The sequence below is a fragment of the Haliaeetus leucocephalus genome, unplaced genomic scaffold (genome assembly GCF_000737465.1).
Source record: "Haliaeetus leucocephalus isolate CR32 unplaced genomic scaffold, Haliaeetus_leucocephalus-4.0 Scaffold668, whole genome shotgun sequence".
Taxonomy (NCBI): domain Eukaryota; kingdom Metazoa; phylum Chordata; class Aves; order Accipitriformes; family Accipitridae; genus Haliaeetus; species Haliaeetus leucocephalus.
Window position 1 is genome coordinate 5,708,213 of NW_010973104.1, and position 27,855 is coordinate 5,736,067.

The 27,855-nt window shown below is 40.2% G+C and overlaps 1 protein-coding gene across 1 annotated transcript; it reads right to left on the bottom strand.

Moving 5' to 3' along the window:
- Positions 1 to 16,228: 16,228 nt before the first annotated feature.
- On the bottom strand, positions 16,229 to 21,670 carry ATMIN (ATM interactor). Its single transcript, XM_010579676.1, has 3 exons — positions 21,458 to 21,670; positions 20,292 to 20,491; positions 16,229 to 19,294 (listed from the first exon to the last, which is right to left on the bottom strand). The coding sequence occupies exons 2-3, from the start codon at positions 20,483 to 20,485 to the stop codon at positions 17,464 to 17,466; spliced, it is 2,025 nt and encodes a 674-aa protein (XP_010577978.1). The 5' UTR covers positions 20,486 to 20,491; positions 21,458 to 21,670; the 3' UTR covers positions 16,229 to 17,463.
- Between the last annotated feature and the right edge of the window lie 6,185 nt (positions 21,671 to 27,855).

Below are 27,855 nucleotides of genomic sequence, written 5' to 3' on the forward strand. Positions count from 1 at the left end.
GCGCTCCGGCTTGCCGCCGCCGCTGCTGCTGCTGCTGCTGACGTGCCGGGGTCTGGCAGCGAAATAGGCCCCGAGTCATCCTCCTTCCTCCCCCATGGCTCCGCGCTCCCCACCCGCCCCTCTGCCCGCCTCGGTGTCGTCCTCGCCACCTTCCCTAATTACACCCCGCCGGCTGCCGGCCCCCCTCTGCCGGCGGCTCCCCCTTCCCGCTTTCCCCGATACCGCGGCTACGCCATCCCTCTCCTCCTCTTCTCCTCCTCCTCCTCGCTGTGTTCTGGGTCTTTCCTCGAGGATCTCATCCAAAAAGAGGAGGCGGGAGGGATTCCCCGGTGGAAGCATTAAAATTCATAGCGGCGCTCTCCCTCGCCCGATCCGCTACAGAAATAGCTGCTAGAGGAAGAAGCAAAGCCGGGCTCTGGGAGATTAAACGGGCCGGTAAGAAACAGCTGGCTTGCAAGTTGGATCTCGCAGTGTACATTTAAGGGAAGAAATCCAGCTAATCTGCTGTAATGCGTTTACGGTACATCTGCTGAATAAAATACACCTGCCGCAGCCCTGCCGCACATTTCCATCCGTAGTAAAAGCAGCTCCAGTCCAAACACGGAGGGCTGATGATGAAACAGAAGCCGCGTTTGTTCTTTTCAGAAGAGCATCCGGTAATTGCCGAGCCATATTCAAATGAATTATACTTTAATGAAAGGCAGACTCTGGTGCGGGCAGTTCAAGGAGCTAAAATACTATTTTTGCAAGCCGCTTCTTTCCAGACTTTCCGTAATCTGGTACTCATTTTTAATTAGTAAATTGCATTAAAAACAATGATCCTGCCAGAGACTGAGCCTGAACTGTGTTGACATGCGATTCTGATTTAGATTCTGAGCAGGAGGTTTTACACCTTCATCATTTTATCTGCAGCACTTGGTGTTCCTTTGAAAGTCTAGGTAGTGGAAATGCGGCTGATGAGATTACGAATGGGACAAGTAAACCCGATAAGGGCCAAGAGTTTAAAAGAAAAAAAAAAAGAGGCACCAGAACACGGGGGAAAGCTCCCCACTGTGTCATACTATCACCTTTAATTCCTTTATTAATAAGCATGAAAATAATTCCTAGGTTATTGCTGCTGGGTTCCAAATCTTTTTAACAACAGATGGTCCATAAGCAGGGAATGAAAAAATACGCCCAGCAGTGTTAAATTTGAGACCATTATGCTTCCCAGTGCTTTGTTGTGTCATTGTCTTGCATTCACAAGGATCATAGGTTTTGAAAAATCAAATAGTAATAACATAAAGGATTACATCTGAATTCATTAGCCCAGGATCTTAAAATTGTCTCACTTGTCCTTTAATGCACACTACAGGAAAGATTCATTAGGCCTCTTTCCCATGCCTCCCTCCCAAAAAATTAGTATTTCAGGAAAATGACATGAACTCATGTTTGGTTTTCGTCTACTCGTACTAATTTGGGGGAGAAAAAGAACAGACCCAAAGAATTGTTCAAACAGGCTTTAAGACTACATTCTTTTAAATTATTTCTTTAGTGATTTCTAACTGTTGTAATTAACATTTTCTAAGGAATTAACATTTGGTTTTGATGGCATTAATTTCACTTTAAATCCAGCAAACAGGAATAACTATTTTTTACATTAATATGCAAAGTCTTTGCCTTTTTTAAAATATTGTGAAACTATCAGAACTAATAAACTAAATTGGCTTAAAAGTGATTACACATTCAGTGAGTTCTGGATATGTCCTTGTGGTATACACGGGGAACATGGCTGTTTGGAGTAATTCAGCTTCTGCTGTACTTTACACAATCAGGGTGCCTTAGTAGAGTTCGACTTCCTCTCTTCTGGTAATTTTAGTTGCCTAACTTCTTATCATAAACTTGTGTAATACTCTTGCTTTTTGGCTTTTTCAAGCCTCTCTTCTCCCACAACCGTAGTAATATTTCACAGAACAACAACAAAAAAACCCCAGGCAACTCCTTTCCTCACTGGTGATTGTAGGCAATGTAGTTCACATAACCAGCTTGAAAATACAGATTCCCCAAAGTTAGCAAACCAAAGACTGGCATAAAAAAAAAAGAGAAAATCCTGTGATAAGAAAGGGAAAAAAAACCCCAAACACCACAATAAGCTTTGGACTAGCCTGGTCAAGGCAACATGAGATGCAGATGAACACCCATATAAACTGATTGACGTGATGAGAACACAGTTCAGAAATTTCAGTTGAGTTCAGCTCTTGTCATCAGGTAAAACCTGATGGTTCTGTAGCCTTGGGAGAGAATGAGAATACTGTACGGGCATGTGGGTAGTGGTGAAAAGGGTAGAAAGAGACTTGATATAAATGCACGCCCACTGTAAATAATTTCACAGGCGATCCACATGGAGTAGGGTAGAAGAAAGCCGTTTACAGGCTTTTAAAAAATCAGAATTAAATGGTACTTAAATCATCAAAACATCAACTTGCCAGCTAATCCTGGAGGTGCTCACATTTTCACCTGCCATTTCCCCCAGACACCTCAAGTTCTGGCATGCATGGGGGCACCTCAGCCTTGTCCCTGTGGAGCACTGTCACCATGTAAACTCCACCAGAATCCATAACAAGGGTATTTCTCATATTTTTCTCTTGATCTGAACATTCCCAACATGTCTCGCTGAATCTACCGTGGGAGGTGTGGTGCAGCTTTCTTTTTACTCTCTTGCTCACTTGCTAAGGGTGAAGCTGCGGGAACTCTTACCCACATCTTTCACTTCTGAGGGTGTCCTTATTACTAGGCTGGTCTTCCTCATCCGACGAGTTTAAGACAGACATGGTGAATGAAAGTTTCGAGCACTGAAATTTAACAAACATACACACAGACATTTCTTCAAATAGCCTGCAGCCTTGTGCATCCTTCTGTGATGTGGACACTGGTATGAGTTCAAAATGGGAAGCATCGGACACCATTTGTAAAAGGAAGTTCTTTTGGTTTTGCCTACTCTAAATATCTGTACACAGCAAATGCTTCAATCCTTAGAAGCAAATGGGAACGACTGCACATACAGAAACCATGGCTTAATATATGCAGTGGTAGGCATCCATACACCACCCACTCTCTATCTCAATTTAGTTCACAAAATTTTGAACATGTACGTTTAAAAGTCTAATCTGTCTGTTCATTTACAGTGCTATATTAAGGACGTTATCCAAGGCTCTTTTCTAAATAATACCATCAACAACAAGCTGATAAAGAAATCACTAGTACTGACCTCGCTAGCCACTTTAAAGAAATACCTTTTATCTTTTCACTGGAAAATAGTATTTTTATGACAAGATAATTTTGAAGGTGCCAGCAGGAATAGAGGAATCATAATATAAACTCTAGACCTATACAGTGTTGCTCTATTAGGTGGCAAGAAAAGCAGAAGGTCTTACATTACAGTTGGTGTCGACAGACCTAGGAAATGGCACTCAGGCATTGTTTTCATTCCTAGAGATTCCTCTCCATTTGCAGATTTAAATAGCATGGTCATAGGATCAAAAGGTTGTGCTAATAACATTGTCCTAATAACTTTTTGTCCACCCATCTCTGCATCTTCCAGCTGACATAAAAAATTTTAAAGACACTCTTGTTCTCCTGATGTAGCACTGAGTGACCCTGACATTTCTGCCTTGCCAAACTGCATTTAAAATCCATCTGATGCCTGAGAATTTCCAACTAACCAAACTGAGACGTTTGGTCCCCTCTTTTGTTAAGATTTAAATGACTCGCAAAGGAAAAGGCAAAAACAATGCAGGCAGTGAACTGGGAGCTTTCTTCTGCTGCATTTATCAATTGTTTTGACTCCAGGTAATCTAGGAGAAAGCAGATGCTGGTGCTGGGGAGCATTAGGCAGAACTACAATGGAACCATTAATAAGGAGGAGTGTCTGAGTGCTGGGGCTTATCCAAAGTGGCCGCTGTCACATGTCCACTTTAACTTTCCAGAAGAGGTTTATTTTTAGTAAGGAGAATTGTAGGAAGATAAAATGGATGTAAAGGTGCAGTGCATTACGATTACATCAGCTTTCGAGATGAAGTTGTGACTCAGTATGTGAATTGGAAAGGTCAGCTTCTACTCTCATTTGTATCTGTGCAGCTCTTCTGAAGCTGATGAACTATGTAGGTGGTGTTACACTAGAATATCACCCGAGAGTTTAGTAATCTTATATGACTACATGAATCTTACAACGGTATTTACACTGACAGTTTGTAAGCCCCACATGATACACTCGTTCTTCGTGCTTATACTTTAAAAATACCTTCCCACACCATTTCACATTAATGATTAAGTCAGACTTTATTTATTTCCCCGAGAAAATATCTTAGTGACATCTCAGAGAAGTGCCAGATTAGAATTAGATAATATGCCTAGGGTATATATAAAAAAAATTAAGTACGATGTTAAAGAACAATGGTACTGATCTTCTATACCAAGTATTATCTTTGCCTAACCAGGATATGCAGTCTTTATCTATTGAGATGAAAGTTGTGTGAGTCACAGAGTTATATCAAGGACATTTGATATCAAACAAAGATCAGTAGATAATTTCCAAAGGGCTGTACGTTCTGCTAAACAGAGATGTGACACTTGGAAAGGTTGCTTTGTGGTTGGTTTTTGGTTTTGTTTTGTGGTTTGTTTTTCTTTTAATATCAGGATCCAAATGAAGATACAATATTAACACGACAATAGAATTGTAAGAGTTTACCTCAGTTCATGACCTTGTGGATCTGCCTTACTGTATGACGAAGCTCACACACAATTTTATTAGTTAAGCATTAACCATCTCTGTTGACTCTTAAGTGATTGGCTTAAGACTTCTGGAGAGAGCATAAGCTAAAAAAAGCCCCAATTAAGACTACAGTGGAAAAGAAAAAAACCCAAACCCAGATAGATCTCATTTTGTGGAGAATAAAGAACATTTAAAGTATCTTTCTTATATAAATAGTTCTGCTGTTTTTAAAAGGATTGAATGTTTTTAACAAGGATTAAGTAACAGCTAGCAGAACTGGGACTTTTTCAGTCCTAGAACTTTTAACATAGATCTTCACGCAAATATCTGAATAAATGCATTTCAGGATGTCCCCAAATCCTATCTTCTGCTAAGACTGCTTGTGACTCAGTCTTCACGCCATGTTAAAAAATAACCACAGGACTTTCTAGCAACTGCAAGTGGTCTCAGTAGTGCTAGTTAATGATTTTAGACATAAAAATACGCTCATTGTACACTCGATTTTAATTTTTATATTTTTTCATATTTGAAGATCTAGTGGTCAGACAGTGATTCACTGTGCTTATTTAGAGTCCTTCTATTGTAAGATCAGTTTGTCTCCTCATGTTTTTATTTGTTCTTTTCTTCACCTTTCTCACAGTTTTTCTCTCCTTTTCATCCTATTTGGTCATTTCACATCCATTTTTCTCACACGCACTACTCTCTTCCTATTCTATGTTTTTAAACCCCCGTACAGGCTCTCTCCTTCCTTCGGCCCCTTTCAGCACTCCCCTCGTTTCTTCCTTCCAAGCAGCCCGGTTCTGTCCTTTCTCCCGTTTGCCATTCTCGGGCTGACGCCTGTCATTAGCCTCCAGAGTCCTTCCCCCCCCCGCCATCTTCCAGCCACCTCAGGCCCGCGGCCGCCTGCCGGTTACGAGGCTCTGCCGCGTCCGTCCGAATCGCAGGGCCCACGGGATGCTTTGAGGTCGGGAGGGACCTCGGGATCTCCCCCCACAGCGTCCCCCTGACCGGGCAGCTCTCACACGGCCAGTACGGCCTTTCCCCGCCCGCACGACCGGCCCTCACAGAGGAGACCCGCCATTTCCACACAGACCCCCCCCCCCCCCCCCCCCCCCGCGTTGCCGCGGTAACCGGGGAGCGGCGCCTCAGTCAGGCCTTGCCGCTTTTAAATCGTTTTCTAGGGATCGGGGGCTTTTTTTTTTTTTTTCCTTTTCACAATCACTTTTACACCCACGGTGAAGGAAAGCGTCGTCCCCGACCCCGAAGGAGGGAGCAGCGTTCACACTGCGTCAGAGGTGAGATTCACCTCTTCTCTCTGGGGATAAAACCGACCCCCCCCCGTCCCCGTGAGGGACTGCCAACCCCGCGGTTCCTCCTTTCAGTGCAGGAGGTCTTTCGCTACACAACACTGCAAAACAGGACCGGCGAGGAATTACAGTTACTTGTTATTTTGTACTCGGAAGAAAACGCAAAGAGCATGAGTCTTCAGTTACATCAGCAAATACCATTTCTTCGACGTTTTTCTTCTTAACAATGCTCTGGTTTGTCTCAGATTTAACGTGTTTCCCTATTACCAGGTGCAAGGCTGGGGCAGAAGGGATCCACTTGCCTGCTTCCAGCTGCAAAAACAAGCCAAGAAACACAAGGCAAATGAAACTTCCAACAATTGCCAGTTCTGCTTAGACACGTTGCAATCTCTTGACAACAGTATAGGTCAAGAAGCCAAGACCACAAGGAATCAATCAAAATCAGAAGGCGAGTTAAGTGTACATGTCGTAGCTGACACAGCTTCAGAAAAGGAAGAGATTTCAACCCATTCTAGTAAGTCTAACTGTTGTCCTACAACATACAACATTAAAATGGAACTACGGAACAAGTTACACTGTTCAAACATTCCAAGGTGAAATGAAGAACCCGTCAATAAAAAGAGCACTGTATGCAGAACCTGGAAGATGCGACAAATCCAGAAGCTGTAAGGCATAAAGAGATCAATGTGCCTGATGTGCTTGATCCAAATGGCTCTGAACCTTTAAGTCTTCACAAGTACTTCCACCTGTGAAAGATGCCACTCCCATGGATACTTCAGACCCTTCCTGGAAGAATACAAAAGCCGTTATCTTTCAGAAGATGCTCAATGGCACTTCAGCTGAGATTGCTTCCTGCAGTCACGATGCCAGAGCAACAGAGCAGAAGGGTGAAAAAGGAGCTTTATCATCATGTATGATAAAGTAAGGGGACAAAAAATAGAAATTAATGAATCGTCGTTTCTCTCAAGCCATACAAAGGTCTCACTCCTGCAAGAAGATCCTGAGCAGTTACACTGGCACCGTGCTCTTGCATCAGACAAGAGTATTGCAACTGTTTCTAATCCTACTGTTTTTAAAAAAGAACAGCTGTCATGCCTGTATGCAAATTCCACATACAAACCAAAACCAATATACAAAACCACGATGACACCCAGGGCTCTTTGACCGATGATGTCAGGAACAGGTATGTTGAGGTCAAGGAAGGAAATGAATGAAAAATGCAGGAGGTTCCACTGCTTTCTGGACTACCTTCCTTATCAGTCAGCCACATTGCAGGAGCTGCAGTGCCATCTAGACTGACCTAACATTTCTATATTGTAATTTCATGCTTTTTTAAAAGCTTGTTAGACTGTGAGAAAAAACTAGAATTTCCTTGTGAGCAATGTGGATATTTGTAGTTTTTGTAGATGCTATTAATAGAATTATAAGCTGATGAATGCCAATTACTTTGACGTAGGTTTAGTTTCTTCCTGACCATAAGACAGATTCATTAGAGCCTTAAATAGCTTATTCTGGGGATGAAGTGCGACCTCTTCCTTTAGATTCACTTTGAATGACTACAGTAGCCTAGCACGGTAATTAGGTATTTGATGCTGCTGAGCACTGAAGCAATGCCCAACTTTAGGAACATTCTTAAATCCATGCCTATTCTGCAAGGCATTTAATAATATTCTTAACTTAAACAGTGCTAAATCCTATCGAGCTTCACAGACAAACATTTGCATACATTCCTTCCTAATTTGGCACCTAAAAGAAATGGAAATGACCTGGAAAGCAGACAGTGGTGGGACTGAGTTATTTACAATTATTTTTTCTTACTTGTTGTAAGTAGATTAATTTTGTTAATCCTGTTAATGTGCTCTTTGCTTGTTTCTGTTTCATATGTATTCTGTGCATTCTGGTATTCACTTATTCTTGTTTCATCTCACACTGAATGAGGGACTTCTAGGTCAAGTTCTCTTTTGCTTTTGTGTTAAACAAAACCCAAAGTAAAATAGCAGTTTTTCCATAGATACAAAGATAACTGCAATTCATTTCAGCATTCAGGACAGAGATGCATTGCAACTCACCCTTCCCCTCTTCTGATGCTTTGATAAAAATTTGGAGTAGGGAAAGATAGTACCAGTGCAAGGCTTCCAATAGCATATGTTTTCCAATTTAAAACAGATTCAATGTCTTTTTAACATTTCTTTCTTTACTAATAAACATGTGCATAAACGTAGGTTTTAGTTGTTTTCTGGCATTGATTTGTTAATTGTGTTCATCTTCAGGTATCTCAACATCAGCACTAACGAATTATCACCTTCTAGAGGCATAGTTTCAGTAAAATAGGTGATATGTATTCTGTGTATCTAAATAATAATGTGTTTATTCCTTTAAAAATAGAAGGATGACACAGCTTCATCTCTTCACCCAATACTCACATGAAATGACCTCTAAAGAAGAACGCAGGAGCTGAGTGCTAGTGTTAAATAACAGCTCCAAGCAGTTTGCTTTGTCTCCTAGTACAATTTTTCCTGGGAATTGCTTAGGGAGATCTGGAAATCTTTTAGAGCACTGATTTGTATAGAAAGTATGTTACGATTCTTTAAGAAGCGTATCTTTAAGTCGAGTGGCATATCAGCTTGAGGTGCAGAGTATGAGAGTTGTCGCACTGGAGGTTCAAACAGGACCACCATTTTTCTGGTAGCAAATTTGATTTTTCAAGTGACAGTACCTCTGTATTGGAGAGAGGAGTGCCACCTACTGAACGGCCAACAAAATAAGCACCTATGCCAGAAACAGCACAAGGCTGCTGACAGTATTATACTCTTCTGCATTCCTTCACTCCTCCTGAATAACAAAAGCTAAACATTTTAGTCTGAAATGGCAGTAGTTTTTTGTAGCTGTTTGGTATTTTGTTGCAAGTCAAGAGGGAAAGTCATAAAGAACCTATTAAAAAATTATAAAGAACTATTAAAAAACAGGTCATTGTAGTTGATATGATGACCTATATGCATCTTTTATCTCTTTCAGCACTCTGGATATCTGAAAATCTCAGTCAATGACTATCTGGAGTCAAGCTCTATCTTGGTCATTAATTTCCAGGAAACATAGGGGGTTTTTTTGTTGTAGTAACTTGTCCTAACTGCTTTTCAATTATGGTGCTAGAGTTACACAAGTGCAGTATCATTCTGACAAAACAGAGACACCCTCTAACACACCATTTTCTTCCCTTCTTTGTACCCTTCCCCCATGGTAATGTATTTTCTCATCCTGTTTTTCATATTTAGATATAAAATGCAAGCTCTACAAAAGAAGCATCCTTCACAAATAGCCCCAAGATACATAAATCCATATATAGTTATTTCAGTCCCATTTTCCACTAAGTAGAAAATTCAAACATCTATGTATTTGTGAAATTAGTATCATTTTCCATAGTCTAGAAGGAGAGAAGATAGTCTCTCCTATTCAGACAACTGAAAATACTGCTGCTTCAATGAGAAAACTGAAAAATGAACTGCATTACCAATTAACAGTAAGTTAAGCCAAACATGTTCGTTATAGTAATTTTAAGTTGCAGCCATTGCAGACAGGTAGTAAATTCTTTAGGACTACAGAAAAAAATGTTTAAAGTTGCAGGGAAAACTATAAACTTTATTTCCACACTTTCCAGTGTTCCATGCCATATAAGATTTTTGCTGAGGTTTTTGAAACTGTCAAATCAGACAGATTAGACAGAGGTTGTACTACAACCTGATATAGATAATATTTCTAAGAACCACACTCGCAGATTATTGCTACAAGACCGGTAGCAGAAAACCAGAAAAGCTGCTAACTAAAGGCCTAGAACACAAAGAAACGAATACACAACACTTAAGTCATTGTAAGCTTAATCAAGTTATGTGCCCTTGAATACACTGGGTTCTTCTAGCACAGGAACCAGCAGCTTCTTGTTTACGTGTAAATTCTCTCAAGAATAAAGCCATTCCCGTTCAAGGAAAGGAAATAAACTTAAGGGCTAGATCAGCTAGAAGTGCTTCCTGTATTCAAGGTGCCAAAACAAAACAAGCGAAAGGGGAATTGTTGACAACATAAAAATACAATGATGGAACACCTGAAAGTTAAATCAACATCTTCCCCCTTTTGTTTTAGGTCCAAACTTCCAAAGGATTGGTTCCAGAGGACGCACTGTCAAATCCTGGAGCCAGAAAGAAAATCTGCCTCTAATTCCATTGTTTTGACAGAAAACAACCAACTTGTGCCAGCATGCAATTTCTTTAAGTGAAGGAAATTCAGGAACTAAACACAAACCGGTCAGGGATGCTTTCACTGCCAGCAGAATAAATGAATTCTCAGCAACAGCAAACAAGCAAGTAGTTAAAAAATACATGACGCTTCCCTGATCTCCAACCAGCCATTATAATCTTCTAAATCTGTTCTCAATCAACAGTTAAAGTTTGTCCTGCCTTTTAGACTGTCTACCATTTGTGAAAGTTTCATGAGGATCAGTCTGTCAAAGTATCTGACTTTGTCCATGGGCCAAATCTGTTCTGAATAAAGAAAAGCCTGAAATAACAGCCTAAACTAAGCAGAATCATGCCTATGATAGGAATAGGGCTATTATTCCTAAAAGGATAGTGAGCATCTTATATATTTGACTCTTTCATAATTTTAAATGCTCTGAACAGGTATTTAGTTTCTAGATACTTATGACATACTCCCCTCTGGAAATACCTTCCATATTTTGCTAGCACTAGGGCTAATGCTGCCCTTCTGCATACTTACCTCAGAGTACGACGATAGTCAAAGAATGCATCATTGGTGACTATACCTGATGTAATAGTACAGATGAACTTTCAGTCAAGGAGCATCTGCTCGTTACCTACTCTGAATTACATATACAAGATATACAGGTAACAGGAGAAATCAATATTTTATCCTACAACTAACAGAAAATAGTGGGATCATTACCAAGCATGGGAACTCTACAGGAAGAAAAGGGACAAAGTATGATCCATATTCCAAATCAACCTACTGTAGCTTTTTAAAAAAAATATTCGTAGTGGCAAAAATTATTTTCTCAGTTATATAAAATACATTGCAAAATAATATAAGCTGTTAGAGAGGACTGTAATTTTCTAGTAGAATACTTTGAAAGCTAATCATCATAATGCAGCTGAGTTTCTACTTGATGTTACTTATGACTCTAGAAATCCTGAAAATTACAGGAGGGGTGGATGGTAACATAGAGGAGGACTGTGAAGTAATCCTTCTGTCCCGAGTCTGTTGTAGAAGAAAGGCATCCGTCAGTGAGCTGAAACTGTAGAGGTATTCCATTGTGCACACAAGGTAATTAAAGATTAAATTTTGCATGCACTGCTGAGAGGTTTGAGATGGAGCACCACTAGTGCAGCCAGCCTGGATGCTGCTGGTCAGAAGAATCCAGCACTGCCTGTATGCGTCAGATTCCGCGTGGAAGTCTATGCATAGATTCACTTACAGCAGAGAACCTCTCGAATAAATTTGTTTCACTTTTATGAAATGTAGCACCCTGACCTTCTGATTACATTTGTGTTGCGAGTTTAAGCTTCCTAGGATTCACTGAAAAGTAGGACTACACTGGAAAACTTTTGCCACCTCTGGAGATCAAGGACTGACATTGTAAGATAGTTTTAATATACAAAATCTCTACCAATTCAAAAGACACCTAGCTGTCAAGAGGTAAGATGTTAAGCTGGTACTTGCCAATAGGCACTGAATACCCTACCCATGCTTCTGCAGGGAGGAGATCACAGCCATTAAAACAGAAGGCAAAAGTTGATTGAAGTTAACTTTATTCCAAAATATGTATAATTTACAGGACTAAATAAGTGCTTCATTTTCAATACTTGTGAATAACTTACTAGTAGCTTTGTGTAACACTTCAGTTTCCAACAGAGGGAAATATGAAACAGTATTTTGGCACAAGGTTTTCTCTGCATGCATTAATATACTTAAAAGTTTCACAATTACTAGGACAACATTCCTTCTTTGGGATTGTCACTTGTAAAATAGGCCTAAGAAATGAATGCTTGCCTTTGTCTGCTCATTGCAACTTTACTGGCTTAAATAGCAAGAATTAAACATGGACATCCTTTGAAAACTAAATTTGTCCACTACATCAAAATCCCACCAGTGATGAGAAGAAAAATATTTTAAGGACATTTCTCAGCCTTATTAAGATTAACTCACACATGCTTTGGGAAAGACTCGCCCATGAGGTTTATTACTCATCCATTCCAAATAGTTACAAGTTTAAATTAGATCATAATCAGGTGTTGAATTCTGTAAGCTGAAAAAATATGGCTTTCATATCAAGCTTTATCATAGATGCACTTGCAGATATCTGTAGATAGAAGTACTGTCAATCTAGCTCTGCATGCAAGTGCTTGAAACATGCATGTAAAGCATTAGTTGTTGTGAAATGTACAGTTTACATCATCACAAGTCATCTATTATATTCCATTGCTAGTTATGTTGATGATACTGCTGTAGAGCCAGTACATGAAAAAGAATCAGAAGTAAAGGACTTCTGTTATTTAACTCAGCAGTTCCTTCAGGAGTTTCCACTGTTTTAGGCTGTCCAGTTACATTTTCAGTGAAGTGGAAGAGTCACGCGCACAAGTACAAACATACCCTCAGCCTGACTGCAAGGCAATGCAGAGTTGAATGATGTAGTTCCTTGATTCTGTTCATTGCATAGCAATGGCATTTTAAACAAGAAAATTCAGTCATGCTCTAAGCAGCAGATCCTTCTAGCACACATTTAAATTCACATCAACTGTTAAAAAAACAACAGCAAAAGAAACAGAAGATGCATGTTTGCACCATGCATTGAAGGTTGCTACCATTAAACAACCCTATCCTCATAGTGTTCATAAAAAGTTATTAATGGAAGTCTGTTTACAGTAGGCCTATTCTACTAGAAACCCAAGCATAGCAGCACCTTAAACCAAACATGAATGAAAAAGCTTGCACGACCCAGAATGTTAACCACATTTTGGTGTGAATGTGTTTAGAACAGGAAATTGTATATTAAGATCATGTCTAAACAAGTAATACGTCAGAAACATATTAAAGCAAAGGAAGCTGTACAGCCTTAATGATAAAGGCACGTACATTTGGTTCACCTCACAGTTGTCATTTCAGTAACATACTCTTTTGCAAGTTGAGCACCCTGTGTTGATTCAGTATGTATTAGTCCTATTGACTTACCCTATATTTGAAAGGCTATTAGAAAACCCCTAAGATCCCAATCCTGCCCACACTTACATCTCTGCCCAGCCTCACAAAAAAAATCAATTCTGACCTGACTAAGCACATGAGCATGTGTTAGCAGGATAAGGATTTAAAACACTGGAAGGCAGTCATCTTTCTTTGTTCTGTTGCCTCTACACAATCAAGGTACATACGACTAACAGGGAAATTCAGCCTTTTGTTTTCTACAGAAAAAATGACTGCATATGCACCTTGGAATGGAAATTTGTAAAAAGTGTTAGTCACATACATTAAGTTACAGACACTGATTGAATTGTTCAAAACTAGACGAGGTCTCACAAGGCTTGTTTTACAGCTGTTTAATTTACAGCTGCAAGTGTGTATGTATTTTTTTTAAGATCTCATATCCTTTGGAAGTGAAAATTTTCTAGACACAAGCAGCTTTGCATAGCTAAGAATACGTAGCATTAGTAAACTTTGCCTTTAAACTACCAATTTCTCTAGGCTGCCATGAAGAGTTTGGGGATGATTCCCTCCCTACCCAAAGCAGAAAGAAGTATTTACAAGGGTATTAGTGGAAATAGATGCAAATAAAGCCAAAAGTAGAAGAAACTTACATGTACTGTCGTACAAATTTTTAGCATTGTGACAAACGAACACGGAAGGCAACAAGACAGACCTCTCAGTTTTCAGCTGTTTTGTGCTTATGTTCTCATAGAACATGTGTCCCAAATTTGCTGTTTCATTTTTTTTATTTTTTTATATACTAAAGAAAAGCTCAAGTGAAACTAGAAAACCACTAATTCAATTTTAGAGTAGCATTACACAGGCATCCAGATCAAGATCCAGCAATCACAGCATAACAGAATTAAGCAGGAAATGCAAAGAGCAAGTACAAGTAACATTAGTATCACTTCCAGATAAATATTTGTGCTAAGAGGCTATAGAGAATCTGATGTTACTTTTTGTATAGCAGTTCAAATGGCAGTAGAGGATACAAAAGAGAGTAAGCAAAGTAGTAAGTCACTGCTGACCAATACTTACAATAGAGACAGTGCCTTGAAAATCAAATCAGAGACAAACTGCAGAAAAAGGGAGATAAGTATAACTTTAGTACTACCAAGAAATAGTTCTGACTGAAGTTTATTTTTAAAACAACAGCCAAAACAGAAAATCAGCCATTTTAAAGAACTTGTTCAAATGTGAAGAATTTGTAATATTCAGCAACAGTATTTCAGATCAGGTTTCCTTAGGTTTACTGTGGGATTCAACAAACTATGAAGACTGGTTGCAGTCTTCACATTTTCACAAAAATACTTAATAAATTGTCAAACTGAGTGACATATGCCAGCAACATAGGATACAAACCTGTTTCTGACTTTCAGGAATAATTTAGGGAGAATCAAATTTGTGAAGAAAGAAGTTAATTTTGGTCAGAATGAGATACTTCCCCAAGACAACACAGACATATTTAATAATTTCTTAATGCTGCACTTTCAATAAAATAATTTTATGTTGTAGCACTGTGTTTGCCTAATTAAAGTTCAAACTATTTTAAACCCATAGGATGAGGGAAGGGAATGGTATTTACATGTTCTAATAAAACACACAGAGCTCAAATACTTTTAATTACAAGGTACAGTAAATAGCCATTACATTGTAAGATTGCATCCACACCTTAGGTTTTTTTCTGATAGTCACTGATGTTAAGAGCTTTGGCTTACACCGTAAGAACATGGCAATTCTCATTCTGATTTGTAAATTAGTTTCAAAGTTCTTTAAATGCTGGCTGGTCTCTCAGAGGGCTGCAATTCAAAGCCTTCTGTAATTCTGCTCCTCATCACCTAAGATTCCTTCTCTTGCAAAAAAGAGACCGACTTTCTAAATTGATAGGTAATGAACAGTTTCCCACTTCTGCCTCCTACAGCTGCGGAGAATGGAGTTTCCCCCAACCAGATTTATAGCAACTGCTTCTCTTTGCTGCATCAGTACAGACAGCTTGCACATGGGAAACACAGAAGCCCACATATGAAGAAGTGTTCTCCGGTATTTCAGCCAGGGGGAACAAAGGAGAAGGAAAAACTCTTTAAAATCTGAAGATGCAACATTACTGGAAAAATACTGCAACAGAATAAACTAACCCAATTTTGTCATTTATTTCCCAGTTTCAAAGTAGGCAGGTAAATATGAATCAGTCATATCTTCAGAAGAACAGAATTGCAAGCGATGCCTGCCTTTTTTTAATATATCCCACCTTTAAGATAAGAACTCTAGGCATTGTGAAACATGGGGGGACTTTCCCCAAAGCAGAATTACTGTACTCCTGGGGGGAACTGCAAGATTCCTTTCTGCAGTCTCTTCAGCCAAAGACTGGAAGTGTCTGAATTCGCACCTAGAAACGTTGAAAAGTTAAAACAGGCAACGCAGCTGTGGTTTCAGGAGGTTTTTTAGGAGGAAAATATGAGTTTCAGGGTTAATCTAGAGGTTATTTCCAGTAAAAGTGAAGATGCTTACCATATTAGTGTGTTAACTACAGCATTAGAGAGTGGTAGGAAGAGACAAAAAAAAAAAAGAAAAAGGTACTGCTCATTTTCAACAAAACAAGCTGCCTGCAGTGTATGAGTAACAACTCCCACATCCTTGAGTTGAGGATATGAAGCACAAAGCATAGCAAGTCTTCAAAAACTAAGGCTTAGACATACATTTACTGACGGGCTGCCTAGTAAATATGCAGCCAATACTTCTCCTCTCACAAGGGAGGAGTAACAGAAACTAAAACCTGTCCAGGACAAAACCAGAGGCCTATGTTTTGCAGGTATTATAGTAAGAGAGAAAAATTAGTTAAGGCCAAATTCCAACATACATTCACAACTGGCTTCATTTTTTTCTTATGCAAATGAAAAATACTGCAAATAATGGTATGAGGGGCAAGATGAACATTAAAAAAAATTCCAATAGGTCCCATGTTTCTTCTCTGAAAAATCAGTTTGAATTTCACTATACTCAGAAAAACTATCTAAAAGCTGCAGGAACTGAAGGCTGCAGATCAATGTGCAAAAGCAAGATACAGCTGTTCTGAAAGGGCTTCTGTGAGCTGATTTCCCAGCTCTGTTGTACAGATTCCAATTGTTTTTGGAAGCAGAAAGTCCAAAACCATGAGTCTAGACGAGTGAGCATTTTAGAGAATTTAATTTTCCATTTCTAAAGATTTCTGTTAAGGTAATAGAGGTATAAACCACTGTAACATTTCTCAACTTATATCTTAATAAAGCTAGGAGAATTTCAGTGAAATTATTCCAGTCTTTGAGGCACACACATTGTAACATTTGCATCTTACAGACAGAAATAATTTAAGTAAATCCCCCCTGAAGACTCTAAAAATGTTAGTCCCATTCATTACACTAGCTAAAAGGATGACATACTAATTTTCCCTATAATTATGTATTCCAAGTTCTCTTCTTACTCTTAAAAGGGCACCAGTGCCTCTCAGGGAAAAAAATAAAGTACTGCTTTCCACATATTTTAAATAATAAATATATTCAACAATTCAAGAGTCTATATGTGTCTAGTGTGTTGGACTGGTATTTGGAAAATACCAACTTATGAAGGAGAAAGAGCTGTAAAGGCATAAAGTAAAAGAAGACAATACGGCTTATTATGTTCATGCTGGATTTAAAATACAAGCTACTAAAAAAAGTAAACAGAAGTAGCTTACACTAATAGAATCCTCCCCCGTAAGTTCAGGGAAGCATCTGAATTGGACAGGTCAGGGTTTTGGTCCAGCACATTGGAACCCCATACGTAAGCCAGGAATAGATAGATAGAGAGATATATATATAGAACAATTTTAAAAGTTCTTCTGTTTCAACGAAAGCAGTATCAGCTTTGTAAAGAAGTTTGAGGAAAAAACATAGGCACCACAATTTTTTTTTTTAAGGTTCAAATGCACATTAACATGTTACAGGCCCCCCTTCCCCACCATTTATACACACATAGCTTATGTAGTGTTACATACTGAGTAGAGTACCTTCAGCACGAAAAGTCTCTTAGGCTGACTGCTCACGATAATTACATTCAACAAAGCAAAGTGGATAACTTGGTCAAGCCATCTCTCTCACCCCAATAACTTAATTTCAGACCACAGAAAACAGTTATGTTATGTAGTACTCAATGGCTGGGCTTGTCAGAGCTCTGAAACAAGGAGCACAGCTCTTCACAGGTCTGTGTTTCTACTGAACTGAACTGGGACTCCATTGTATTCCAGGCTAAGTCAGCCAGAAGAAAGTCATCCATTGCTGTCTGTGTCTCATTGCTGGTAAGGAATAAACTCCCTAGATTCTCAAAGCAGCTATCCATAGTCTGTGTTTCAGCACTACTGAGCTGGACTTTGCTTTCAATATTCTGAGTAGGTATATTTTTAGTAGCCGGATATACTTCCGTCTGCGTTTCTGTATCAGAGGAGTCAGTACTCATGGAGAAACTAGACTGCTTCAGAATACTTCCTAAAGGCAGATGGGTATTACTGTCCAAAAAGAAATTCAAGTCTGTTTGTGTCTGTGTATCAAACATCTCCAAACCTAGGAAGTTAGAATTTCCTCGGCAGCTATATGATTGAGTGGCACTATCTGAAAATAAGAAATCAGTCTGAGTTTCAATGTCCAGTGACTCCAAAACTGGCTCAGAGTTTAGGGTACCAAGCTCACTCTCTTCAGTCTGAGTTTGGATATTGGATGCTGAAAAGAACTCTTCAATGTCAAAGTCTATTCCTGTGCTCTGTGATGGACCAGATGGCAGATGTGTGTCAGCATTAGAACTTGTCTCAGACAAAAGGCCACGATTATCCAGTGTCTGGCCAGACATGTTTCCTGAAAAGATGTTTTCCAAATCACTTAGTAGGTCCATTGTCTGGGTTTGATTATCCGTCGTATTTTGAGGTGGAAGTATATTAGTCTGTGTGTTGAAGCTGATAAGGGATTCAGACTTGACCGTATCTTGATTCAGGCCCTTGCCATTACTCCTTTGCAGCAAGGTTTGATCTATATTTGCAGGCATTAAATTGTTTTCTGGAAGTTGAATGTGAGTAGAAACATTATATGATGAATGAACGTTGTCAAAGATGTCACTGCACATTACAGCCTGGTCCATTTGCACTCTTCCATCAATAGAGTCCTGTGTCCTACTGGTTTGAGTCTCTCTAGAAATGCTGCATGCTGGAAAACAAACCTGACTAAAAGCATCAGTCTGAGCAGCTATGGATGAAGTCAGTCTGGAAGCAGGCAGCAGCGTCTGTGTTTGCACACTGATAGGTAACGAAACCTGTGAACTGAATGACAGATCTGTCTGAGAGCAAGAGGATACAGAAGAATTGGGAGTCCAGGCTGCAGCCGGTACAAAGTTCTGTGAAATATAAGATAAGTCAGTCTGTATATTTATTGAAGAAATTTTATTCTTGTGACAAACATTCCCCAGCTCTTGCCCTGTGTTATTTGATGCAACCGTATCCAACTCAACTTGTACACCAGTACTTACTGGTTCGTGATCACCGGAATTTGTCACTTTTGAAACAGGCATACTATCTTTAAATAGAAGTGTTTCTGCCTCCAGTGCTGGAATCAGAATTCCTATAGATTGAGGCAATAAATGAACAGTACTTAGAACTGAACCTTGATTATCAACAGCCACTACAGCAGGTTTGACAGAAGAGTCTGTTGCAGATACATATATAGGCAAGTGAGCAAGCTGCATCACTGGAAGCTTAACCAAAGCCACCTTGGGCTTTGGTAAAAGCATCTTCGGAGTACATTTTGGCTGCATTTGGTTCGTGAAGTTAGAACTGCAGGAGCCTTCAAGAGAGGCCACTAGTTTCACTTCAGAGGACTCCAATTCCTGAGTGCCAGGATTATTATTGTGTGTATTGATGAATGCTTCATTTGCTTTCTCTGCCAACTGCTGATTATGGACAGAGGTTTCCATTTTCCTTTTCTTACTAGGAGGATCCCTGTGAACATGAGATCAATAATTTATATTCCTTCCAAGCACAAAACATCTGCCTTCCATTCTTTTGAGTCATTGCATTGAAAATATAAACTGAAGTCACAGATGAGGTTGGATATGAGAAGACAACTAATCCTGATTAAAACATAAAAAGACTCCATGAATTTCAGTTTTGCAAAATTTCGTTCCTCGCTCTTTTTCTTTAAAAAAAAAAAGAAAAAAAGGTTACCTCTTTTATGGAGACCTATTCCTAAATGGAGGTAGAAGTTTAGATGGTTTCTTGCCCCTTGTACATTAAGCACTCTGATTTGAAGGCATGTTTAATTTGTTATTTTGATGCTAAGTCAGACTGAGCACTGAAGGGACAGCGCTCTTAAAATTAGCGTACAGGTAAAGGTCTCTCATGGAAACTGAAGATACAATTAGCACTCCTTCACACAAAACTTAATTTTGCAGCAGTTGAATCTCCAAGACAGGCTAGGCCTCAGGAAACAGATTACCCATTATGAAATATATGTACACATTTAAGACAACTATAAATCTAAACATGCATATATAGGCATTTAAAAAAAATCCACTAATACTTGCAAAGATGACTAGACTTATTATAAAAGAAAATAAACTGAACTGCATTCCACACCAGTTATGAGCTATAAACATTTCCAAATCATCTCTACTCTCACAGAACTGTAAAAAAACAAACCTGTTGCAGATGCAACAAGAATCACTAGCATTTATGCCATGCAGTGCAGTGTCATCAGTACTTTTTGTTTTCTATGTGGGGAAGCCTCATCTTATTAATTAGACAATCATCACTGCCTTCAACAAAACAGAAATTACTAAAAGCAACTGAACAAAGAAACTGCAAACTGCTTTACAGCTAAAACAACATGAGCCTACTTCCAATCTAATCAACAGAAAGGAGACAAAAAGCCAGTACATGGGAGACAGCGGAATTGGTGATGAATGTAAGTATCATTACTTAACCGCTTCGTTTTTACCTGTGTTCTGCAGGAATTTCATGGCCAGTTCTGTAAATATGAGACAGTAATGCTGTTCTGCTGGCATAAGGGCACCCACAAGTACACTGGAAAGTCTTGCCACAGACCTCTATATGCCGTTTCAAATACCATTCTGTACCATAGGAGTTACTACATTTATCACATTTGTGCTTCTTTTCAGCATGCATTTTCATAAAGTGCTAGAATACACAATGAAAAGTAAACATTAGCCTTCAGCTAAGATAAAAAGAGAAAATCATGTTTAGGGGAGACAGTAATATTTGCTTTTTGTTGTTATTGTTAAATAGCAACGAAGAGTAGAATTAAAAATTTTTTAAAGGTCTTATTAGGAGGAGTAAGTTACAAGCTTAAAGAAACCAACAGAAAGAATTTAAAGTTTGCAAATCTGCTTGTGCTATTTGCATATTAAAACACAGATAAACATTTATGTGTCCTAATGCTCTTGGAGGTTTCCTATGGACATTAATAAATCTATAGATGAATCTTGCCCAAGAGCATAGTAAGTATATGTTGCAACATGTGCACGCTCCTGAAGATCTACAACTGAGCTAATAGTCTCAAGTCAAACAGGTCAACTTCAGAGCAAACACCAGATTTTTCCTTTTCATTTACAGCACCAAGTTCTAGCCACTCATCTCCTATGGTGTCCCCAGCTTATCACAGGTAACCAACAGCAGAAGAGTGCTTTTTATACTCACGCATGCAGAAACAAGTCTTACATGTTTCCTTAAACAGGTAACTAGTAAACATGCATTTTGATACTAAAGCAGAGAAAAACTCTTAACTCTTGACCACTTGAAAAAGCAGTTTAAAAGCATCAGCCACATTTTAAACCTTTATTGGTTGCTGCTGTGATCTTCCCCCCTGCCACTCTTTGATCTTTCCTCATCTTTTTAATTTGTGGAGAGAGGCTGTCAGAACATACTGGCATCTGCCTGATCAAAAGGTTCAAGTCCTCTAATATCAACATGCAAACATGCAAATTCATTAACCATAAGCCCATGTGGAGCTTCTGCATACAGTTCTCCAACTTCTGGATACATGCTGAGAGGCTTTGCTCATCACTGAATGCAAAAGTGTACACTCTCGGGAGTAGAGACAGTCAGGACTAATCAGTACAAAAATACTTTAGGAAATAAGAATACCTGTTTTACAAGAGAAAATTGGGAAAATGGTCTGTTTGGTCCTCTAGGGCAGCCTTCAATAGGACAGCAGTAGAATTTCTGTGAAGTTTTCAAACCCTTCCTTACTGGTGCATTAAGTTTTCCATCCTGAAAAAGAACCAATTAAGAAGTTGGCAATTCTACAGGTTTGCATATTAAAGACAACATTCAGAATACACATCAACTTTGGCTCACTGAGTTTACACACCTCAATGAGCTGAAGGCACCTTCCTAAGTGTTTTGAAAGCTCAAATGGAGTTTTTCACCTATGTGCATGCTACTTTGCAAATATACCATCAAAATTACCAAGTGAAATTACAACAAGCTCTACGGAGTAGTGGTACTATACTATCTACTTTTACCAAGATGCTCACTGCCCCAAGCCAATTATAACTGCCTTTTGTGTTATCTGAGCCAAAAAGCTTTCTCTACAGATACTACACTGCACTGCCGACTCAACGTGGTTTTACTTTTTTGTAGCACGGTCTACTTGAAGCTCCATTAAAATTAGTCACACGCTGTATAACACAACACTTCCCTGACGTTGGAATTCTGTTGGCACTATTTAGAGTTTACTTGTAATAAAATTAAAAATGCCAAGTACACTCTGCCACTTAATTCAGATCATAAACCAAATCTCACTTAAGTCTATGAACCTAACAACTGGTATGCTAATTATGAACCTCCGAACATTAAGTGACTGGTGTGTCTGCGCTTTTCCATGTGATCTGCCTCACTGACCATCACATGTACACAACAGAAGAAAGCAACATAACTTGCTCAAAGAGGACCTCAAAAATACATATGAAAAGGACACACTAGTGGGATTGTTCAAACACATAGAACCTATTCCTGCTGAGGACACAGCCATGGAAACCAGACAAGATGTATCCCTCTAGACATATCCTATCTGAAAGAGTCTCAGTGGAAACATCAGGCATCTCTATCTAAGCAAAAAATCAAAAGTGAACTATTAAAAATCTGATGCTCAGAGTAGCTGCGAGTCTCCTTACATCCTGAGACTGAGTAGGAGGCCAACCAAGTCCCCAGAGCCAGTTACAGCGTCCACAATGGCATCCCCAGGATGATTATTCAGGGAAGAATTACCAGAGCATGCCCTGTTTGAGCTTTGCACCTGATTTTCCTTAGCATTACGACAGTGACGGTAAGCACACTAAGTGGCAGAATGTTGATTTTACACCAGTCACTCCCTAACTACCTTCTTCTGGCAGATCTCCAGCTGCTTCATGTTTACACAGGTTAGACCAAACATAAAGAATCCAAAGTGCAATTGTTGTCCCATGTGAAGCAAACAGAAAGTATGTACTCAGCTGCCAGAACACAAAGGGGTTCGTGCTCACACCCTTGCTTCTTTCCTAGCTACAGTTAGTCACAACCCAACAACTCTGTGTTCTGAGCTACTCATGCCTTGCTTTTGAAGTATTCATTTCATCTGCACTTCAGGAATACCATGAAGCAGATGAGTGGGACACTTCAATGACTTTGTCTTTCCTTAAATCATCTCTCAATCTAAGATACTCTGTGTAAAACATCATCCCTTCAAGGAATATTTCAGTTATGTTTCCACACACTCAGCACTGCTACTTGCTGACGTTGCCGCACGCTCATTTTTGTTAATGACATACTATACTCAAAGAAGCAAAGTTTAGAGCCTCTCGACCAAAATGATCAGCTGCCATTTCATCAAGAAAACCTGGAATAATTCTCTAAAAACAGACTTTTCATTTAACATTTTAACCTTCTAAGCATCTTTATATAAAGCAGTCCCCATGGACAAACCGCTCATAAACAGGCCTGTTTTATCTCTGCTGAATAATTACTGTGATTATTTTTGCACCTCCTAGAGCCACTGCCCAAAACATGACTCGAAATCTACTTATTCCAGCCCCACTACCCCCACACTTTTTAACCCTGAGTTTACCCAGACACACTCTGACCAGATGCCAGTCTCAAAGTCTTCAGGAGAAAAAAAAAGATTGGCCTTTAAGTCAAAACTACGTTTGGTCTCTCCCACTGCAGATGAAATCAATATGCTTAGTGAGCGACAATTGGAGTTACTTATTCCCAAGTAAGAAGTTATTAAAAGTGTGTTATATTTAATGTCACAACCCAACAAATGACAGGGCAATATGGTAAATAAGCCCAGGCACTTAACAGGTAAACCACAGCCAGATTATTTAAAACTACCTAAGTGCTAGGGTACAGCATAACATCAAGTGTTTAAAAGCTACATAAACACAAGTAAGAGCCTTTTTTAACAGGTGGAACATAAGACTTTCAAGGCACAGATCACAACAAATTTGTCGTGACAAGTTGAGAGATACTCTACACATATAAGTAACCCCATCCAGAGAGTAACCTTGTTTTGACCATCTTCAAAGTCCTCCTGGCTCTAAATGGTTGATCGTACATTGTCCTGGTTAAACCACAACATACATCTTCTCAAAAAAACGGTATTTTAGACGTTCTCACAAGTCCTTTCCTTGTATGTCTGATTTTACTTCCCATTGTTCTACAATAGCCACCCACCACAATTATTAGTAGGTATTTGTTCAATTAACTTCTCACAACACAGACACTTGTATTCTAAGGAATACTGACATTTGGACAGGGCTTCTGGCAACAACCTGGAAAATGGAAAGTAACAATCCTTGCTACTGATTTAGTCAAGGTGAACTTACTGATGTATTGCTTTCCTGTAACAGAAAGGCTTACTCCAAAGGATTAATTTAAAACATTAAGTTAAAGTAGACTGTAGCCGACTATTTAAAACATTTTTTTGCAGCAGAAAATCATGCATTTCTTTACTAAATAGCATGGAAAGCGTGGTGGGGTGACCCTGGGTGGATGCCAGGTGCCCACCAAAGCCAGTCTATCACTCCCCCTCCTCAACTGGACAGGGGAGAGAAAATATAACAAAAGGCTTGTGGGTCTAGATAAGGACATGGAGAGATCACTCAACCAATTACCATCATGGGCAAAATAGATGTGACTTAGGGAAAATTAACTTAATTTATTGGCAATCAAACTAGAGCAGGGTAATGAGAAATAAAACTAAATCTTAAAACACCTTCCCCCTACTCCTCCCTTCTTCCCAGGCACAGCTTCACTCCTGGATTCTCTACCTAACCCCACCCCAGCAGCACAGGGGGACGGGGAATGGGGGTTACGATCAGTTCATCACACGTTGTCTCTGCCGCTCCTTCCTCCTCAGGAGCAGGACTCCTCACACTCTTCCCCTGCTCCAGCATGGGGTCCCTCCCACTGGAGATGCACCCACCTGCTCTGGCGTGGGGTCCTCCACAGGCTGCAGGTGGAGATCTGCTCCATCGTGGACCTCCACAGGCTGCAGGGGGACAGCCTTCCTCACCGTGGTCTTCCCCACGGGTTGCAGGGGAATCTCTGCTCCGGTGCCCGGAGCACCTCCTGCCCCTCCTTTGTCACTGACCTGGGGGTCTGCAGGGCTGTTTCTCTCACATGTTCTCACTCCTCTCTCTGGCTGCAGTTTTTGTGCCACAGCAACTTTTTTTTCCCCTTCTTAAACCTGTTATCCCAGAGGCGCTACCACCATCGCTGATGGGCTCGGCCTTGGCCAGCCGCGGGTCCATCTTGGAGCCAGCTGGCAGTGGCTCTGTTGGACACAGGGGAAGTTTCTAGCAGCTTCTCACAGAAGCCACCCCTGTAGACCCCCCCACTACCAAAACCTTGCCACACAAACCCAATACAGAGAGAAGGGCATTTATTCTTATTACAGCAACTATTGCGGTAGTGTAATATTTGCATTTGGGTAACCGACTCTAGGGGTAAGCTACCCTTTCCAGCTCACCACTGACTACAGCCTCCCTGCTATCATAGGAATCCACAGAATCCTCTCCTTTACATGCACTCCTCTAGCTTCATTTTTGAACTACACGGAAGCCTTCCCCTTCTTCCCACAAAATAATACAGGCAAAAGACCAAAGAACTGAAAAAAATTTCAAGCCTAATACATTAAAGTGCCAGTTTATACCCACTGTTCTCATTTTTTATTGGCTTAGTTAAGCTAAGGAGCCAGAAAACAAATGTTTATATACCAACACTTCATCATATCTTCTTTTGTTAGGCCAAACAAGCCAAATTTTTCTAATTTCCCTTTGTCAGACACACTTGCCATTCACCACCCTTAGTAGCCCTTTTCTACACCTCTTCTGGGTTCCTTTTAGCTTACTTGAATCAGATTCCTACCCTACAGCAGTGAGAGAATATCCTTCTGACATATTTTAGGATTGCCCTTCTCACAGCAGCATTACCCTAAATGCTCATACACATATGACCAAATAGCTTTTGCAAGTGTTTCCCATCTCTGTTATTTCTGTTACAAACAAGGACTGATCAAATTTTTTGTTATCACTTCACAAGACTATAACCTTGTACGGTGGCACTTAACTCTGTTTTTACAGTGTAATCTTGCTTTCCTATGTAAATGTCCTTCCTCTGCAGCAACAATACCTCATAGTTTTTGATATCAAAAGATCCTACTGGTGCTACTTTTATTAATGAAAATTAAACAATTCAACCTCCCTTCTCTTCAGCACTGCAACGTTCTCTCCTTCCCCTATAGCTTCTTACCAACTCATTTGCAAAGCTTCTTCTTCACTAATTCCTCATGTTTCACTAACAAATGCAACCTACTAAATTCTTTTTGTCTGGGGAAGTTATCTCTTAAAAGGAAATACTAATACAAAAGTATTAGTCCAAGTCCATCTCCTTCTGGAGAAACAGAGGAACACCACCTAGATTTATCTCTTTTACCTTCGTATCTTTCTCCTTTCATTCAAGATGCATTCTCAAGCCATGCATAATAGTGTAGATATTTTATCTAAGACATAGCACAGAAAAATTAGCCTCCCTTAAGCCTTGATAACATTTTACTCTCAATTACAATGCCCTTGCAATAAGTCAGACAGATGTTCCTGAAAGTCTCCATCCATCCATGCTTCAGTATTTATCCAAGCTACCAAAAGATTTAGTAATTAGGTGTATGAAATGTGTTATAATTCTACAAGGCATCAATAGTTAACAACTATCTAGGCAACTGGTGAGAAAGCAACATTTCCTCACCCATCATACCCCGAATAGCAGTTATATAACCCACTAGCTGCAGTCCTCGCCGGCTGCTGCGTACGCTCAGAGCAGAAGCTCACAACCGAAACGACTGTCTGCTGAACCCGAGCGAACGTTTTCAACTTCTGTTGTACCTCCACTCCTACGTACACGCGAGATATAATACACAACACACAGAAAAGTTGTTAGCACATATTAGGAAATTAAACAAATCGGAGACAGGAGACTGCAAGTATGCTTGAGACTATTGCCTCTTGTTCATCACAAATGATTACCTGTAATTAACCATTTCACAAAAGATGTTTATTGTTTGCCCACTGGGGCGGCATTATCAGTGCGCAGCTACGAATGCTGAGCTTGAAGTTTTCCAGGAATAGGATTTGACCTCACACACTTGGCATGATCATTTTGAGAAAAGTAAGGGTATCTTTCTGAAAGGCCCACGTTCAGATGCATGCTTGCTGAACTGTGGCTCCCCCCCGCCCCCCAGTACACGCTGCAGTTTTCTCAGCAGTACTATGGTAATGAGGGCTTGTTTCCAAAATGGCATCCATCTAGGTTTTTTTTGGCTCACAGACGTTTTAAAAAAAACAAACAAAAACCCCAGCACAACAGCACTCAGCATTTGGATTACGACGGCTTGCCAACTGCTAAGGGTAGGAAACGCAGTATGTTTGCATAGCACCTCACAAGTGGGGCTATAATGCCTCGCTGCAGAAAGATAAGCAATAAGCAAGTGAAATAACAGAAACTGAGTCCCAAAGAACTTTTAACTGCCTTAGTCACGTTTAACGCAGGTCCAAAACCGGTTACTTTCCCGAAGTAATTTTAGAGGAATTCTCAATACGACTGGCCACACCGCGCACAGGCACGCACTCGTGCCTTTGTAGGCATACCTGCGCACGCTTTTCACGCGGGGGAGATTTAAACAAGAAAAACGCCTCCTTGTTCCCCCTGGGAGTACCGCGTCCCCCCCTTACTGGGCTCCACAAAGCAAACCCCAGCGGAGCCGGACACCGCAGCCGCCCCCCGGGCCCGTACGCGGCCGCAGGCCCCCGAGGGGCCTCGCCTTCCCGCCGAGCAGGACCGGATCCCCTCACCCGCCGCACCGGGCCGAGGCCTCGCAGCGGGGCAAAGGCGGGCGAGGAGGCCGAGGCGCCAGGGCCCGGCCGGAGCCCTCCGGCAGGCCCCCGCGGCGGAAGAAGGAGCTGCGCCATTACAGAGCCCCACCGACCGAGGTGAGGTGAGGGGCGGGC